Raw genomic sequence first — 20021 nt, forward strand, 5'->3', positions numbered from 1 at the left:
AAAAGTTTAGACCATCTCCTAACCTCTATGATATTTAGCTTCTAAGGCGGCAAATTTTCTTGGAGTTTTAATAGTTTTCAAAAGTTCTTCAGACTTTCTGTCAGTCTTTTTAAATCCTTGGACCTGACAGTGACAGCAGGGTTGTGGGTTGGTTCGTATCTCTAGCTGTTAGTGGGTGAAAGGTTGTGTATGTTTTGGAGAAGTCGTCAGTCCATCACAGACCCAACACAAGAAACATACAATTGTTCACATCAAAAAGGAATGCAGAACTGTCAATGCACCTAACAAGCATGTTTGTGAATGTTGAGGGCAAAACTGGAGAAAATATGTGCATAGACACAGAGAGCATGAAAAATTCCCCTTTGGTGATTCAAATTTGCTCTTTTGGACTTCATGTTGTGTAAATACACTGCAAAGATGTTAAATCGTACCAAGTATTTTTGCTCTAGTTTCTAGTGCGAATATCTCAGTACACTTGAAATAAGACAAAACTAACTTACAAGTAACTTTTCATCAAGATATAAAAGCTTGTTGTAACTCAATAATGACTTAATATTGATGAAAAAGTTCTAAATCCACTTATTGCTGGTACTTTTTCATCAGTATTAAGGAATTATTCACTTGAAGTTAGTTTTGTCTTAATTCAAATGTACTAAGATATTTACAGTAAAAACTAGACCAAAAATAAGGGAAGGTTTTGTGTTTTTGCAGTTAGTTACAAAAAAAGAAGTGTCAGCTTAAAATACTTTCTCCAACAGATAAACAGAATCTGAAATTCATTTAGTGAAGGAATAGAAATAAATCTAGAACAGGACTTGATGCATCAATATTCTTCAGATTAGCTGCGCTGTGCCAAGTTTCCAGCTAACGGCGCTTTGGGAGTCACCTTGTTGGCACTGCTGTCGTATTTTCTGTCAGACTCTGTTGCAATGGAGATTTTTAATAGTTTCAAATTAAATTCAGAAGAAGACCTCTCAAAAGTAATTTAACAGATTACAAAGAAGTCCCTAGTTTTTTTACATGTTTGCTAAAACTATTATGTTGTGACAATGTAATATCAATAAAGACAGGTAATCTGTGAAAGAATTGAGCTCCTCTGCCTTCTCCCAGTGCTCCCAGTACTAACTGCAGAAATAAACCACTCAGTCAGAAAAAAAAAAAGAAATTGAGCAGCGTACACAAGCTTGATTGACAGCGCTAAGACCCTCCTCCCAATTCCTAATTGGTTGTTTTTGACTGGAAGCTGTGCATTTCTTCAGACAGCAAAAGTAGCACAAGCTTCTACATCTTTCTGCAAAGTCCCTGTAAATTGGTTTTATCTTTATTCAGGTGTACTAAGATATTTGCACTAGAAAGCAAAAATACTTAGTAAGATTTTGTTTCTGCAGCTGCACTCACTAAAGCTTGTTTGAGATCAAACTTGAGCAACGTAAAGATTCGTCAGGGTGACGCCCACTGTTCAGTAGATCAGTGATGTTAGGTTCATTTGCATGGTAATTGTCTCCCCCAGCATGTGTGTGTGCGTGTGTGCGTGTGTGTGTGTGTGTGTATGAATGCGCCACGTCCACGGACACTGGCCAGCTGAAACGAACGCCGACTGGCGGCTCATTAAAAATTCATTCTGAGGAATCGATGGACCTCCATGGCCTGAGGCTGACTGACTAATCTCAAACTGTTAATTATTTAATACCAGTGTGTGTGTGTGCGTGTGTGTGTATGAATGTGTGCTGGGCATTGCTGGTGTTTACTGATGTCAGACAAAAAGCAGAAAGAATGCATGTGTTTGAAGGCGGTTTGTTTTTGTCACGTTAACACTGCTCACAGATGCATAAAGTTTTAATGAGGCCAGGAGACGTCAATACCAAGACGTTTACGACTCCTTCTGTTGAAGTAGACTAAAGTTTCTGCTTCTCTCACTCACACTAACGTCCACCTTCAATAAATGTACTCAGAGTTGCATCCATTTCCATCTTTTTTTATTATTATTTTTCATATTCCACTTTACAAAAGTGACAATGTGGATTCCTGAAAGCAAAGATCTGTTCGGTGGGTGATACTGTTTAGAAAAGCCTTTAATTGTGCAGATTTTCTGCAGCGCTGCTCTATCGGGATCTGGTTTCACACACACTGATCATGATCCCTGCGGACCTCCTGCAGGAAGCTGCTGTCAGGCCCAGGAACAGATACTGTGTTCGTCTGCAGCTTCTTCGCTTAATTAACGTCACAACTTTAACTCGTTAACTGATGCTCACACCTCGGATGCTGGACATTACTTACTTTACAAGTTGCACTTAAATAACTTTGTATTGTGTGCATATCCATTAGAAATACAATTAAAGTCTCATAAGGAGGCTGTGTGTTTCATGTAATTCCATGAAATTCATCAACTTGTGTAACTCTGTTAATTTAGAGTATTTTGGGGTAATGTTTCAGAACAGCAAATGTTTTGTAGTGTGATTATCTGCTTTCAATTCTATCTAACATGTATATTATTGAACAGATATGCAGAATACTCCGCAGAGGAAATTTGGAAATGTGCAGAGAACAAAAAGTTTTCTGTTTTTGTGAATCTCAGTTGGAGAAAGAGTTTTTATTTGACTAGGGGGCAGATATTATAACTTTACACTTCTTGCTGTTCTTTTTTTCATACAAACTATAATGAAATGAACATTAAATAAACTACATTTTTCCATTGTTTTCATTTTTCTTTTATTTTGTTTAAAACATACATTTTTAAAGAATACTTTCTACAACATATTTTGCATAAACACACTACAAAAACACAAGATCTTACCAAGTGTTTTTGGTCTAGTTTCTAGTGCAAATATCTAAGTACATATAAAATAAGATAAAACTAACTTACAAGTAACTCTTCAGCAAGATAGAGGAGCTTATGTAAGTCAATTATTCCTTAATATTGATGGAAAAAGTGCAAGATTAATTCAAGACATTTTTCACATGTTATAAGTGAAATAGTCTTCCAGTGGAACTAGTCCTTTTTAAAATAAATATTAAGGAACTATTGACCATAAACAAGCTCCCACATCTTGGTGAAGAGATTCTTGTAAGTTATTTCTGTATTAATTTAGGTTTACAAAGATATCGCAAATCTTTGTAAGATTTTGGGATTTTGCATAAACATCCACGCCTCGTGTGTGTTTGCTCTTCCCGTCTTTCTACTGCGATCTTTTCTCTGATTTGTTCCCGTTCCCGCCGTACATCCCCCACACCCTCTTTCTCCCAGTCATCCCTCCATCTCTCCATCCGCTCCCCATTTCCCCGCCTGCATTTCCAAACACAGATGGTGCCAAACCAGACGGGCAACCCAGCCAGGTTAGACTTGGCGACTGAATATAAAGTGTGTGTGTGTGCGTGTGTGTGTGTGTGTGTGCGTGCGTGTGCGTGTGTGTGTGTGTGTGTGTGAGCTCTGGCTTCTTGTGTTGTTGCAGTTAATGGGAGCCAGCTGTGGTTCACTCAGAGCTCACTGCTAACGGGCAACACAACCTTACATCTGCGGAGGACATGAACCAGAAGCCGACCTGCAGCGTTTCTCTCACCTTTAGAGATTCACAGAGACTTTAAGGAATCAAACCAGCGCACTAATAATGACTCTCAGCTACACTTGGAGTTTAAAAAAAGTCACAATAGCATCCCAGTGGGAAATTAGTGGATTGACTTTGTTTGTCAGTTTTAAAGAAATAAAATTAAACAATTTTTCTCACAAAATAACAAAGGCTTGTAGCTAATATCTTCCATTGAGACAGAGATTTATTAATCTGTCTTAAAATCACTCCATTGAATAGTCCAACTTGTTATTTTGCTTATGATTCCTGCGGTTTTTAATGTTTTCCGAGGAAAAATATTTTTCATTTCTTAAAGAAAATAAGAGCCGGGGAGAAGGAATGTGATGATCGTGGCTGTTTGTCAATGAGACGTGACACAAAATCTGCTTCTGCAGAATTTAATGGACGACGGTGGAAACCATAGGAAGTAAAACATGATCAATTTAAACGTTTACATGTTTTCAACTTCTTATAGTGCCTTTTTAAAAATCCGCTTCTGGCATCATTTTTGTTTTTCCTTGAGTGGATTGAGGTTGGATTCATGTGAAGCTGCACCAAATGCATCCCCAAAGTTTTATAATGTCATAAGTTACGGTAATTCAATTTAACAGCTTTTTTTAAAACAAGGTGTTGAAGTTAAATAGTGGAGCATGTAAAGATGATTGTTCAACAACCACAAAGAATCTCAAACTTTGCTTCAAAATTCATTCGGGTTCATGCAGTGGTACTCACTGGAAAGTTTGGTGTCAATTATTCCCAAGGTGAATACAAGAAAATGTACTGGGATGCATCTCTGATGACACCAGGAGCCAATAGATGAACTATTTATGATCGTTTCGTGTTCTAATATCAACAGCACAATCTAAAAAAAATGCATTTATCTTCATGTTGTACTTTCAAACCACGCAGCTGCATGTTCACAAAATGCTAACTTATATTAAAAAATATATATTTATTATTGAGTGCATGGAAGATGTAATGAAACACATAATCTGTAGCGTACATGGAAGGCAGCCATATTGGATTTTTACCATGTTGGGAATAATCCAACTCTTAGGAACATTTCTGTTATCTTTCAACTACAGAACTGAAAGTTTCTCCTTCTGAGTAAAAATGGAATGCTTTGTCAGATTAACATTACTGAAGCAAGAAGTAAATGTTTTACAGTGCGTCCAATTCAGTTGAGTTTTCTGTAGAATGCAACTCCATTTAATTGTTAAACTTTTCTTACACAAATCAAAGAAGAAACAATACACAAATCTGAAAAAAACATACAAAACAAAAATCAACAAATATTTAAATTCCTGTCAATGACAAGAACACAAAGTGTAGACTTAAAAAAGTCTAGAAGCACAAGATTAATTTACTTCCACTTTTACATCAAGCACTTATTTTCGACAAGCGTGTCTTAAATATTTTAAAGAAAATGCCGTTTGGGAAGCTGAAATATCAAGGTGCAGTTCTACGCTGTAGCTGTTAGCTTCGATTGTAGCGCCAAGATGGCTTCCACCGTATGTGTTAATGCATATTGAGGTTTATTTGATGTTTGAACTATTAAAATGGACAGTTATATGTGTTTTAGAGGGAGTCTCAAGTATTTGTGGATTTCAGCTATTAGCGGCTGGTTGTGGTTCTTAACTCCCACGTATTCCAGGGGTCCACCGTACTTCTTCTGCTGCTGTTTTTTATGTGACATAGCACAACAAACTATAAAGTAACAGACTGTGTGCAGTAATGTGTATCAAGCCGGATCTACTTGGAGTATTTGGTATTTATTGAGGTGGTACCGGTTGTAAAAGGAGAACGACTGATTCTGCATTTTCACTGAAGCATCGAGACAAAGAGGCTTTAATAGACCATCTGTTGCAAATAAAGTCTAAGGCAGATTCAGAGAGGAAAGACTTGGATTTGAGTGTGTATCTACGGTGTGTCTGCAGTGTGACACGAACTGCAAAATAAACCTGCAGCAGAGGCTGAAGGGAGGCGTAAAGACAGATTTGTGGTTAGAGTGAGTGGGTGGTGGAGGGGCAGACCGAAAACGAGAAGCTCAACATTGTTTATCAACGTCTCATTAAATTTGAGAAACTTTCTAAAGTTTAAGCTGTGAGCTGACTACTGAGAGTTGTTCACTTTGCCCTGATAATAAAACTAAAGGAAATCACTTTCATGTAATTGTCTGGTTTTTTTATATCTGTAGGAGTTGGGTTTTACATTTGTTTTAAATCAAATATAAGACTATGAGATATGATTGTTGCATAGAAATGATGGATTTATGCTTAAGCAAATTTCCAAAAGCCTGTTTTAATGTACATGAGACGCTCCTTTCAGTTTCCTTTTTCTGCTTTTCGTATCACACAAGAGGCTGAGACAACTGATGGACACACCAGTCACTTTTTACCACTCTCATTTCTCCTACTGCTCTCCATCAGCTTTTCTTCTGCTATTATTTGACATTTTCTGCCTTTTTTCTTACCGTGAAAGGAAAATTGAACTCAGTTCTTTTGTGTTTAACTATAGTTGTGTTTCAGATAACTTGATATTTAAAAATAAATTTGTAAAAAAAAATTATTTTGGCTGTGTCAAAATTGGTTTACTTGGTAACAATGCAATGGAAACTTTTTCCACATCATACAAGAAGAAGACGACAGGAAGTAGTTAGAGGATCATGTTTTTTAATGTCTTATCATGTGAACAAACTTATTCACATTATTTTAATTTAATTTCTTATTTAATGGAAACATTGCAGTTGCAATATTGTGTTTTATTTTGACAATAGCAGAATATTGACAAAGTTTTGCATGTTTGTAATAGAAACGCAGCTAAAGTGTCGATTCTGAACAAAGGAGAAACTGCTGCCATTAACTTTGTTTTTTAGATTTATGGAAAGTACTCCTGGTTCAATGTGTTGGTGTCTTTCTTGGTCTGCCTTCTGTCCTCTCAACCAGTCAGCCTGGTTCTGGTTCTGTTTCCTCTCCACTGTTACTACATGGTTGCTAAGGATCAGAGGTTGATGCAGTGTATAAATTTATAACAAACTGGATTCAGAGGTTACTTAATGTAATTAAAGTCCACTTTTGTGTAATTTGTCTTGCACAACTGCAAGAATAGAGCATTAATGAGAGAAAATTTAAGGTTCTTTATTTGCCATTTGTGCTTTAAGTCTACAATTCAGAGACACTAAACTTTTTATAACGTTATTTTAGTTAGAACAGTTATAAAAACAAAATGTACCAAAATATAAAAGTGTTGCAACTTTAAAATCAAATGATGAAAAAATGTAAAGGGTAAATCATATTCCAGGTATCACCTACAATCGATGGTTTAGATCAAAAGCCGTCGATTAGGCCATTGATTAGAATGGCCTAGTCAAAGTCCAGATCTAAGTGAAAGTGACAATCTGTTGGAAAACTTGAAACTTGTTTGCGTACGCTCTCCTTCCAATCTGACCGATGTTGAGATGTTTGGCAGAGAACAATGAGCGACTCCCCAAAGGAGCAGCAGCTGTAGTGAACGGTGGATCTATAAACGACCGTCAGGGGGAATCCCGAAGAAAAACAGAAATCTGTGGTTTTACAAAGCGTGATATTTAGAAATGTTAGTGCAAAATACAGCAGGAATCCAACGTCCTTCCACCGGCTCCCTGTAGCTCAGAGAATAGGCTTCAAAATACTTTTATTGATTTATAAATCACTGAACCAAAATACATTAAATTTGTTTTGTTTTTTTTCCAAAAATTGTGTAAAATCAACTTTTTTGAGCTTTACATCATGCTGTAATGTTATTCCCTTGTCAAAACCCACCTGGAGTGCTGCCTTGGTTATTTCATGCATTTTTGAGAAATCCTTTAATCTCCATGGCAACCATTCACCTGTGCAAAACGCCTGGTTGGACGTTGCTCCACCTTCAAGGCTCAGCTCCCCCTCAAGCTACAGAGCTTCGGTTTCACAGAATACTTCTGCCCTTCAACTCCCTCACTCAGCTCCTTCAGACTAGCCAGCAGGAATTAGCAAACACCCGATGGAACTGAGCATCTGCTCAGCTCACTATAGGAGCTACTTCTCAGCTCCACGCTGGTAAAGCATTGTTAAAGGGTTAATAGAGGAGCCATGTTGTCATGACTTTCTGAAGGTGAAGCTTCAGACAGAGCAGGAGTTTATAATGAGACAGAGACCAAATTTCAAAGTGTTAAATTACAAAGTTAAATTTCCTTTTAGTCACTTTTTGTCTCAGTGGAAGGAAACACAGTTACTCGGTTGTACTATAGAATTATTCTGATGGTGGCTGGAAAGCGCAAAATACTTCCTCATTAAAGATCAGCTGTTGCCGTAGCAACCTTCCAGACCTCTCAGATCTTCTGGTTCTGCTCTGAATTAGAACCAGAACCAAACATGGAGAAGCAGCATTCAGCTTCTATGCACCACAAATCTGGAACAAACATCCAGAAAACTGCAAAACAGCTGAAACACTGACTTCCTTTGAATCCAGAGTAAAAACCCAGCTGTTTAGAGCTGCTTCTGATTGATAATAACTGGAACACCGCTCATTGATATATCATTGGATATATATTGATAATTTTCATGATGGTATTGAGACAAAATGTAATGTTTGTTGCTTGTTTCATAGTTGGTGATGTTTTTATGATGTTAAGCACTTTGAACTGCCTTGCTGCTGAAATGTGCTACACAGATAAACTTGATTCTTTGGTTCACATGCTCAGAAACTCACAGGTGAAGCTGTAAATAATGATAAAATCAGTGAATGTGGAAAATTAGATCTGTGCTGTTATTTATCCCTCCTTCTATTCCATCGGCCAGATCAAGAAAATGAGATCAAATTACGGATCATTCAGCTTGTTTTGTCAGATTTATTGCGTCCTTGCGGTTGGCAATGATCTCAGTCGCTCTCAGAAACCCCCTAAAATCACGTTTCAGGTTTCACCTCTGCAGCCCTCTAATTTATTCATCAGCTCTAGGCCTGAAGGACTCTCCTGTCACAGCAACATCAAGCCTGTGTGTGTTTGCGGGCGAGGGTGCAGGATCACGTTTCCCTCTGAGCGGAAGTGACATCATCAAAGCCAGACCACTAATTGGTTCCCTCTGCGACTGCTGCTCTCCGTCTGCACGTTTTCTCCTCTGGATGAGTGTGATGTGAGGCCTGAGTCCACAGCAGGAGGCAGCGGGTGTTTACTGGGTTTTAATGAGTCTTGTTTCGCTTAAATCCGTTAAAGTGAGTCTACCTCCGAGTCACCCAGACATCAATGCACCTAAACAATCTTTTCTCCACACATACACACACACACACACACACACACTCCTCCTCCTCCCACGGCGTATCAGATTGCCTCCTTCAGGCCTTAAATCGATGACCACACCCTCTCCCACAATGCCCGGTCCCATCTGCTGGTCCCTGTTCCTGATCTCTTTGTGTGGCTCTCTGTCTTTGTGTTTGAGTAAATTTTGTGCACACATGATTGGAGGTGCTGAAAGTCAGACAGAAAACTGATTTCATCCCGGTGTGAAATCCAACACTTGTGTGTCGGTTCTTGAGCTCCAGTAACTGTCTGCAAACTCGTCTCACCTGGAGCTGAAAGTGTGTTCCTGTTTCTGTGGAGGCCAGAAGTACTGCTGAAGTACAGAGAAAGTCCTTCAACATTTGTGCGTCCTGGTCCTCTGTCAGCAGTTACTTTACAATTTGAATAAAGAATAAAGGGAAAGTCAGGAATGTTGGACCCAAACATCTGGAGCAAGATAATTGCTGTGCTTTCAGATCATTTTTCACGCAGCTTCTGTGCTGGTAGATGACGTAAAGGAAACTTTTTATTTGAAACTTTTCCACTCATGTGTTACATTTGATCTCAAAAATAAGATATAATTTTGTTTATTTAACTTATTAAATTACAATTTTTGTTGATCAGCCTAGCAGAAGTAGTACTTATTTATTTACTTGCCAGTTTTTCTCCTTGTGTACCAACATTTTTAATAGCTCAGTTAATTATTCTTATTTACTTCATGTAATGCTTATTCACCCAGTTAACTAATTAATAACTAGCCAACTGCGAAGGCACTGATGTGCGAAACCTGGAGCTAGTTTTTCATTTAGCACCTTGAGGTTTTTGCTAATTTTGAAAACATTTAATGCACTTAGCTTCAATGAATGAATGGATGAGATATACAGAAAAATCCAACAATTACATGAACAACCAAACAGGAGTGTTAATTAAACAAACACAAGCAAAAATGTAGACATATGTGTTACTTTGAGAACATTTTTATTGGCACTCCTCGTGTTCTCCGATGAATTAATGACTGCATTGCTTTATTTTTTTGTAGCATCTATTCGAATAGCTCCTTGTTTAAGTGTAATAATTCATGCTTATTCCACAACAACAGAAACAAAATTGAAAAAATAAAATAAAATCGACACCAAAAACATTCCAACCATATCAGGGAACCGATGCTTGAGTTATCTGGGGGGGAAATGAAACAAAAAACAAATAGAGGACAATTTTAAAATATTTTGTGACTCAAAAAAATCCTTAAATCATGATAGGATTAGAAAAGGAATTTATATAATTCTTATTTCTTACAAAAACTTTATTTGCTTCTTTATTTTTCTCACACACGCTCTGAAATGTAATTTATGCCATGCCACTTAAACTAATTTGTTAATCATTGTCGCGGCCTGTTGACTTATTTGTTTCAGTTTAACCATCTTCCCTTCCCTGGACGTTTTGTTCAGTAACTCTGCCTCTGCCATATGTCAGGATTTGCATATTATTTCCATGCACATGTAAAACCAAAGAGACTTTCACTTGTTGCATGGCTTGGCCTGTAAATGCTTTAAACCAGAAGCTAAAAACTCAGAGAGACCTGGGAGGAATTCACTCAGCTCACAAATAGGCCTTTAATCAGTTAATACAATAAGCAATAAATCAATTAATCGCATGATAAGTTAAAACCGAGAAGTTTGAGAATCATGTGTTCTTGCATTATTACCAGTATATTAATGGAAAAAGGCCTCAAATAATTTATCGTCGCAGCAGAATTTGTTTTGGTAACAAACCTGCTAACAAAGGGAACTTTAATCATAATCAGACAACAAAGCAAAAATAACTTGAGAAAGTCTTTACTCTGGACATAAACACAAGTCAACTTGAACAAAATGTGTCCAATAAGATGCTCCATTTTGTTCTCCACATGTTCTTGCACAGTCAGATTTAAAGACGTCCTGTGATGTGATGTTTTTGCCTTTTTTCTTCCTTCAGATGCAACAACAACATTTTAGTCATCATCTCAGATGACCCAGGAGTCGCTGTGTGTCATGTGTTTGTTGCATGATATTCTGCAGTCTTTGTAATTACATGGTGTGAATAAACAAGAAGAGAGAGAGATCATAAGAAAGGGGACCACTGTGCTGTTGTTCTTCTGTTGTTTTAACAGGTGTGTGTGTGGGCGTGTGCGTGTGTGTGCGTGTGCGTGTGTGTGTGTGTTTGCTTTGAAAGAGAGAAGTCTGAGGAGGTTTGGTTGGATTCAATCTGGGATCCGGCGCAGAAGGCTTAATAACGTTTTGATCTCCACCTGCTGCCGCCACAGCTGCTGCAAACACACACACACACACACACACACACACAGCACATGACTGCTGGACATTTCTGAATTATCTGGACTTTCCCTGTAAAACACACATACATTTTTTTCAGTTTTCTTATGAAGGAAACTGAAGAATGAATGAAGAATTTGACACTGAATCCTTTAGTTTAGGTTTCTTTAATGTGGACATCTTTCTGTATTTGTGTTTTGCTATGAATATCTGAAAAGATTAGTACTTTTCCTCACTAGATCGGACAGTTTCTGTTTGTGTAAACCTGAATTCTTCACTTCGTCTGGTTGTGTTACGTTCGCTCCTTTATTCATCCAGCTTCTGTTTGATTCGCTCCGACAACATAATGTCTGAGGCACATCTATGTTCAGAGCATCAGAGGAGTTATTATGTCTTTGTTGCAGGATGTGAAAGGACGGCCATGTGTGCCGTGGAAGTACAACATGAATCAGCAGTGATTAATGTGAAATGCTCTTCAGTGCGTTATTGTCCTGGCAGCGTTCCCGACACAGTTTTACTGGAAAAACCTCTTCTGTTATGAGAATCCAGTGATAGCCTTTGACAGCTAACTGAAAGACAGAAAGAGAGAGAGAAAGAAAGAGGGAATAAAAGAAAGAGAACGAAAGACTGGATCCTGACTCAGACACACACGCATTTATTGGGTGAATAACAGACACACACTTTTCCAGCCAGTGTTTAAAGCTCATCTTTAATCTCTCTCTCTCTCTTTCTGTCCCTCTCTCTTTCTCTGACACACACACACACACACACACGCACACACACACTGATGCTGGCGTGAGTCTTTGTAATGGAGTCAAACAGCTTTGCAGTCACTCTGATGACTCTCTCTGATGTAACATTCCTCTGGATAATAACATAATTATAGTGCGAAATCAGCGTACGCCTCCAGCCACAGACATTGCTTTTGCACACACACACACGCATGCCCCCACGCATACATACACACACACGCACGCCCCCACGCATACACACACACACACGCAAACACCCATAAGAGGTATCTCTGTGGATGTCTGTTGTCTTCCTGTCATGCATTGGAACATTATTGAAATTTTAATCAAAACTTTGACAAAAAGGCTGTGGATCTGAATATGAAAATACATTTAGGTGTTTATTTATGGTGACTTTCATTTACCTCTAAAGTACAATTTCACCTGGGAGTAACATCAAGTCAAACTTTGCTGTTTCATCTCAAAGTTTAACCTGTACAACTTGAGCGCTCCCAGTAAAGATACAAACAAAAACCTCAATGACAGTGTAGGTCAGGTGACCTTTCAAATTAAAGCCCAAACTCTGTTCTTTCCAACAGTGTAAGTAAGAGAAACAGATTAGGCTTATTTCATGTCTTACCTCTGCTGTTTTATGGCAGTAATCTATGCTACAATAAATATTTCCACTTGGTTCCTGTAATCCATTGTCCCTGCGTCACATTGAAGTGATTCCTGACTGTTTTCAGTGATTTGTGTCTGCAGAATCCAGGTTTAGTTGAAGTTTGAATGCATATGTGAACGCTAAGTGGACCGTAGGCCACTCCAAAAACAGGAAGTAGATTATAGCACAGGGCATTCTGGGTAAATAGAACCAAAACAAATACAAGAGCCTAGCGCTAGTGGGAGAAAATGTTTATGGTGAAGCAGAAATCCTGCAGTCGCTAAAGTCTGATGCCACTCTGTTTTTGTTTATAAGGAAATTTTGCTCAGTGTCTTCTTCAGAGGTTTTCATTTTGCTTCCTTCAGTGGTTCTTGGTTCAGCGCCCCCACAGGTGAGGAGGGGAACAGGTTTTTAAAAGGTTTTGGACTTTTTGACACAATGCAGAGTGAAAGTGAATCACAGCAGCTGAAATTGTAACAAATGTTGCAACTTTTCTACAGGACTATCAGGTGTGAAGTCGGCCTTAGTGTTGATCTGAATGTGCGTTTGTCAGTGTGCAGAGCAAAACAGGCAAATTGCAACAACTCACAAGGCTAAGAAACAGACAGAAAGCCATTGTGCTTGCACACCTCGTGGGCACTGGTCCGTCTGTGTGTGTGTGTGCAATGATGGTGATTGTGCTGACTTTATGGTTTGCTGAATGAAAGGCTATTTGCCAACAGATCCCAGGGAATCTGCGTCACACATACACACCCACACACACAACGTCTAGGAAGTCCTGAAAATAGCAAAAAGCTCAGCAAGTACGCTGAGTACGCTGTTCTACGCTGTTCTACGCTGATGTCCAGTTTAAATACAAGAAAATGGGATTAGGCAGAAACTTCATCCTGAACATGAGCCACAATGGTGCGATCTAGAGGCATAAAGCAGAAAATCAGGGTGGTGAGGATGATGTGGTCAAAGTGGGATAAGTGGGAAAAGTGGGAGGAAAAACTTAGGACTTGAATCTAAAAGAAAATACTAGAAGAATGAAGATTATCCTCAGTTCTTCATCCTAACTTCAGTTTAAGAATATTGTTACACTTTTTAGATTTCTTGCTTGAATTTATGCTTGGAATGGTTGTTGTTATGGAGTACCTGTCTTTTAGCTTTTTATTTGTTGCTATAGTTGGAGAATTGAAACGGCTTCTAAGCATGACACTGCCACCACCGTGCCTGACAGATGCTACATTATTTTGGGTTTTTTTTACCTGAGTCCTCCACACATCCTTCAAACATACTTGTACAATTTATGCCTAAAGTAAGAAACCACTAAATGCCTAAATGTTTGCTGACAGAGAATGGGTATTTTTATAAAAAGAGTTTAGTAAATCAGTGTGTGGAGTAATTTATGGAATGGATTGGATGATGAGCTTAAATAAAGTACAAATATAAACCAGCTAAAAACTGTTCAAAAAGAAACTTATTAGAAAATATATTATAATGATGCCTGTCTCCAAGACCAAAATTGCGATTGCTGAGATGAAAAGTGTATAAATGATTGTATATTTAAGGATGATAATGTGAGTTTTATGCGTCATTTGATGTGGAATAATTTAAGAGTTTATGGTTGATGAGTATGAGGGGGAGGAAGTCATGAGGTCTTGTTTCTTCTACATGCTCCTTCTCGTATGTTTTTGTTTTTCCTTCCTGTTTTTAAGTTTTGCCTCTTTGAAATAAATAATAAAAACCAGTTAACAACCCTGTTTGAATGAATTCTAGTGATTCTCTCTAAAGAGGCGTCAAATATTCAACAAGAATTTTGCCTGAAGCAAAATCATGTCTAGAGTAAAAATAGATGTAGTTGAAGTGTAACGTTGTTGGATGTTTTATCAATTAAAGCCCAAAATGAATACAGACTTGAAGTGCAAGATGAGTGGATATGAACTTCAGATAACCAGGCTTTGATGGATTCACGTGGATTTTCAGTTTAGTTCTGTAGGAAGTGGAGAAAAACGTAAATGAAGTCATTGTACGAAGGCCTTTGAGTTCACTTGAAGCTGAGCGGCCCGAATATTCAAATAGGTGCAGAATTTTTTCGAAACCAAACAGAACAGCGGAGCTTTTGCCTTCGATTTCACTCGACTTGTTTTTCTTTCTGTGCTGCAGTGTGTGAGAGCTCCAACGTCTTTGTATGTTTCTCTCAGCAAATGGAGATGTGGGGGTTGACATGGTTCTCTCAGAGGAGGAAGTCTGTGGTTGGGCCGTTTCTACATATTTTCCCCTTATGAGCACACACACACATACACGCACACACACCACCACACACACGCACACACACACACACACACACACACATGAACCCATTTTCCTTGTCAGAGCAAATGAAGCTTTCCTTTAAAAGCATCGTTCAGCCTCACAGATGTGGAAGCCATTTCTCCTGCTTTTACACACACACACACACACAGAGAAAAACATTCATTCGAATAAACACAAAACCCACAGTCTCTTGGGGTGCGGTCTCCCCTGCAACCCTGGTGCACTGTGGGTAGCTGTGGTAAAAGAGGTCCTGTGAGAGGCTGTCCAAAAATAGCCGGAGCTAAAATGCAGGAACGTGGAGTTCTTCTCATGCTGTGCATAGAAATCTGATAATCTGTTTGGTTTTGTAAATTCATTCCTGAATATGTGTTTACACAGATAAAAATATTATCTGTAAGCTGTTGAGGCCTGAGAAAAACTGAGCTGCTCTGTTACTGTTTGCAGATTTACGCTCAAATACATTTTCCATTTCTTGTGCAACTTGTGTGTTTTGCTTCTGACAGACTTTGTGGGTCCATTCTTTGGAGTTATGTTCTGAACCCTAACCCTGAACTGTGAACATGTGGTGGTCAACTGTATGCAAACTGGATCTGAAGTGTACAAAATCACAAACATTCTGAATTTTAATTATTTAAGTACAAACAAAATCATATTAAATACATAAGAGCCTATCATATCTGCAGAGTGGGTGATGTTTTCTTATGGTTGCTCGACTATTTCAGGCTCAAAGTTCAACAGTCAAATTATAATTAGCATAATTATTCAAAAACAACAGGTTGAATTGAGTGAATCGTCATCAGTGCAGACAGAGCGTCTGCATGCTATAAGATTAATGAATGTTAACTTTGATCATTGTTGAAACGTTTGATTAGCGTTTACATTTGTTTAATTGTGATCCTAACGCTTAGGAAGTTTTCAGCATGTACAAAACATACGGAAATCTTTGTATGCAGTATAAAAAGAAGGAAAGTGATTAATAGTTTGATGAAGGTATTAGAATATGTCCAAGAATATGTTGAGATTTAATTGTTTTAAATGCCTTTTTCCTGTTTTTCTCTGTCTGTTCTTGACTAAATATTTTCACTGTGTTTTGTGAAATGTTGGGACACAGTTTGGTTGTTCTTACTGGAGCTGAGAAATTCAAGCGAATCCAAACAAAGAAATGGTTCTGTGACGGTACAGATGTGTGTGGGGCTCCTCCTCCTCCTCATGTAAACACACACATACTGTATATTTGCTTTGCTTTCCCTCTGGAATTGAGCCATAGAGTGAGTAACACAACCTGGAAAGCAAAAACAGACAAAGACTGAACTGACCTCACAGCGCTGCTGAATCAACAAAAAAACACTTTATAAAAACGAAATCCATCATTATCTGAGTTTTTCCTCTTGCTGTCCTTATTTGATCCAGACGAAGACAAAACAAGGCAGCACAAGGTCAAACAAAAGCAGCTGATTTTTTGTTTTTTTATTTTTCTAAAATCTTCTAGAACCTGAGGCAACCCCACAGGTTTCATTTTTAACGAGCAGAGAAGAGCCTGGAAACTGTGGCAGCGAACTTGCTGGATAGATTAATGCGCCATTTCTGTCCTTTCCTGGAGCAACGGTTGTAAAAAATAAGCACCAACAAAAAAACATGTCTAAAAAATTTTGTGGGTATAAAACAGATTGTCTGTCTTGTTTGGTTTCCCACCAAACACGAGTCGGTTTGCAGCCCCCATGTTTTACAACCACTTTGACAAGAGATTACTTAAATTAGTTTTCTAATGTTTTCTCAGACTTTCTTGGTTGTACACTTTCAGAAAATATTTTCTCAGATTTTGTCAAATATCATAAACCCAAACGGGGATCAGAACCACAACCAGTGAAAACATGGTGTGGTGGAAGTCCGAGAAAAAAAATATACAATTAAATTATATGTGGTATTTGAGAAGGTCAAACTATTGGTCAAATATTGACCTGGAACTGTGAAAGTCACTTGATAACCAAAATTGTTACACAAGCTGCATTTCCTTTGACCACATAAATTCAAATTCAGAAAATAAATTTGTTTAATGGAAACCCGTCAGTTCCGGAAAAACTTCAATAAAAGATTTTACTTGAGGAAGACATTAAAAAAATTTCAATAGCTGTGTTGCAATTACAAATGTGCGCAAAACTTTGTTGATATTCTGCTAATGCCAAAAAATACATAACTTAGCGATAGCATTGCTTCTATTAAAATCACACATGAATACATTTGTTCACGTGACAAGCTGCACCATCATCCCTCAACCCCTTCCTGTCGTCGTCTTCTTCATCTCCTCCAGCAGTAGTAACATCCGGCTGATGATCATGTGACTCGTGATGTGACAAAAGTGTTTCCATTTCAGTTTTGTGAAATATATTGTCAATACAGCCGAAAAACCATCTCATCCTAGGGCAAAAACCTTTTATCAAAAAACATGTTTTTCAAAATTACTGAGTTTCCATTAAGCATATTTATTTGCACAAACCCTTCTATGCACAGAGGGCAACAATCTAAAAGTCATTTTCTTGTGTTTCTTATGGGTTTTTATGTTATAAATGCACACACACCACTGAAGTGGACACTAGTGAATCATACAATACATGATCAATTCTTGCATGTGCAAGAAAATGTTTGTGGAATCCAATATATAGCAGAGCGACGAAATAGCAACTATTTTCATTCACATTTAAAATATACAAATTACACATGAAACTGGCAACATTTTTAAGATGCTTGGTTGCTACACAAGATCAAAATACTGAAATTTTCATCACCCAGAAAAAAAAGGATATTTAATTTTATTTAATTTGTTTCAGTTTGTGGAGCAATGCAGGATTTGTTCGTCATGGTGGTTCAGAAGTGATGTAGCCTCGACTAACAGGACTCTGTGTCTCTGTCTTCTCAGGTCTATTTAAAGGCGCCTATGATCCTGAATGGGGTTTGTGTGATCTGGAGAGGCTGGATTGACCTACAGAGGCTGGACGGGATGGGATATCTGGAGTATGACGACGAGCGAGCGCAGGTAGGAAACCCTCTCACTCACTTTTACCTTTTTCTGTCCCAGACCTCTGATTGTTTTGAAGTTTGATCACTACTTGTTGGTTTTGGTGCGCAGCAAGAGGATGCTTTGGCTCAGGCAGCATTTGAGGAAGCTCGGCGCAGAACCAGAGACTTTGAGGACAGAGACCGATCACACCGAGAGGATTTAGAGGTGAGGAGGGGTCTGTATGTTTTCAGAGGTCTGGAGTCTGCCAAGACAAACAGAAATTAAAGAAACATGTAAATTACTATTGCATTTATATCCATGAATATTATATTTGTTTGTTGACTTGCATCCGCCCATAACCACACCCAGCAGAGAAGGTTCAGTAGTTATATGAATGTTTTACATCCTGTTTTGAATAACGTAATATAAAATACAGAAAGCTTGTTTCCTTTGGAAGTTAAATAAGATGAGCATAGATTAAAAAGTCGTGTGAATCTCCTCTCGTCATGTGCACTCTCATGAAGCTTGCTAATCTTTAGCAGAACTCTGGTCCATTTCATGTGTTCTGGCTGGGTTTGCAAGACTTTGACTAAAAATAATCCCAGCTTTCATCAAGCTGTGAAAGCTTTGCAAAGGAACAACCTGTCAATGGTACAACCTCAGACTTTAATGCAAAACAAAATTGAGATTTTCAGGGATAGACTGTTACAAAAGTGTCTTTTGTAAGTTATTTAAATGTTAAAATTATGCGTTCATCTATAGTCACAGGATAGAAGGAGCGCCGGTCACATGAAGGCAAGATTAAAATTTTTGGTCCTCATCAACTGTGTAAAACTTGAGGCCTGCTGGCCAAATCTGGTCCACTTCTATCATTCATACGGCCCTCGAGACTGAAGATGGCCACAAATAGACCGTTAAGGTAACGGTTGTGCGCTTAAATGTTACTTTATCAGTCAAATCAAATAGGTTTTTACCGCTAAATTATGTAAATTCGAAAAGAGTCATAGGTCTTAGGTACAACATTCCAGCAGTTTGTTAATGGGTGATGTTATCGATACATTCTGCCACAAACGGCCCTTTGAGAACATTCAATACCAGATGGACAATCATACGTGTGACAGAAAACAAACTGCGCTTCACCCTGAACCCAAAGTGAAATATGGTGGTGGCAGCATCATGCTGTGTGGAGATAGGTGTACCCATATACAGAAAAATCCTGGATGAAAACTTGTTCATGTATTTTAATGTAATCTATATGAATTATGCACTACTTTGAGTTGACCTGTTCCATAAAATCCCACTAAAATACACTAAAGTGGTTGAAATGTGACAAAATGTGAAAATGTTTAAAGTATGAATACTTTTGCCTATATTTGTGTACAGACAATAATAAAGCTACAGCACACCTTGCTTTGCTTAGCGCTTTGGTGGCTCTGAGTTGTGTGATGTGTGCTTGTGCGCCTTAGCTTTATTTCATGAAATTATTCATTTTTTTATTCCAAATTGTAGGTTTAGTGCATGATCAGTTTGACTATATAATCTCATTAAATTTTTTTTAACTATTGAATGACTGATTCAGTTTTTGTCAGATTCTCCAAAAGCCTGAGAAGGGAAAGTAGTGTATTATAAAAATAAAATAAAAAAACATGTAGAAATTTGATTCTTTTATTCAAAACTGTGAAACTTCATTTGTTTTGAAATATGAAGTGTTGTAAAAACTGTTATGTTGTACAATTTAAAAGGCACTCTGACTGCATATGATTACCTGAAGTCACCTCACTTTCCCATCAAGGCTTTGGGGAGATCAGAGGCATCGATGCGAAGCTGACGCCCTTCGAATGAACACCAAATTGTTTATTTTTTTAGGACCCTGTGGTTTCTAAAATCTGGGACTGATGACACACAGAAAGACAGACAGCCAGCAGAAAAGAACAGGGTCTGTGTCCTTCACTTCTCACCACCTATCACACTGTCATGCACTAAACCACCTTCTGTGTCTGCATGTGCGTGGGCGTGTGTGTGTGTGTGTGTGTGTGTGTGTGTGTGTGCCAAAGTGCCCTGTTTGTTTTCTTTGCATTCATGTTTCTGTCCGTTATTTCCCATATGTGTGTGTTTGTATGTTTGCCTGTTTGTGTTTGGTGTTCAAATATGTGCATGCATTTATGTACGTATGT

The 20021-nt window shown here is 38.1% G+C and overlaps 1 protein-coding gene across 4 annotated transcripts in view; it reads left to right on the forward strand.

Moving 5' to 3' along the window:
* cbfb (core-binding factor subunit beta) overlaps positions 1–20021 on the forward strand; it is a 40845-nt gene that overhangs the window by 9571 nt on the left and 11253 nt on the right. For 2 of the 4 annotated variants that reach the window (XM_044125782.1, XM_044125781.1), the window contains exons 4-6: positions 17767–17883; positions 17977–18072; positions 19714–19783. In XM_044125782.1, coding sequence (XP_043981717.1) covers positions 17767–17883; positions 17977–18072; positions 19714–19743 — 243 coding nt within the window. In that variant the 3' untranslated portion in view covers positions 19744–19783. The remainder of the gene's footprint in view (positions 1–17766; positions 17884–17976; positions 18073–19713; positions 19784–20021) is intronic. The other 2 variants (XM_044125780.1, XM_044125779.1) reach the window with 1 other exon arrangement.

This window comes from Gambusia affinis, linkage group LG08 (genome assembly GCF_019740435.1).
Source record: "Gambusia affinis linkage group LG08, SWU_Gaff_1.0, whole genome shotgun sequence".
NCBI lineage: Eukaryota > Metazoa > Chordata > Actinopteri > Cyprinodontiformes > Poeciliidae > Gambusia > Gambusia affinis.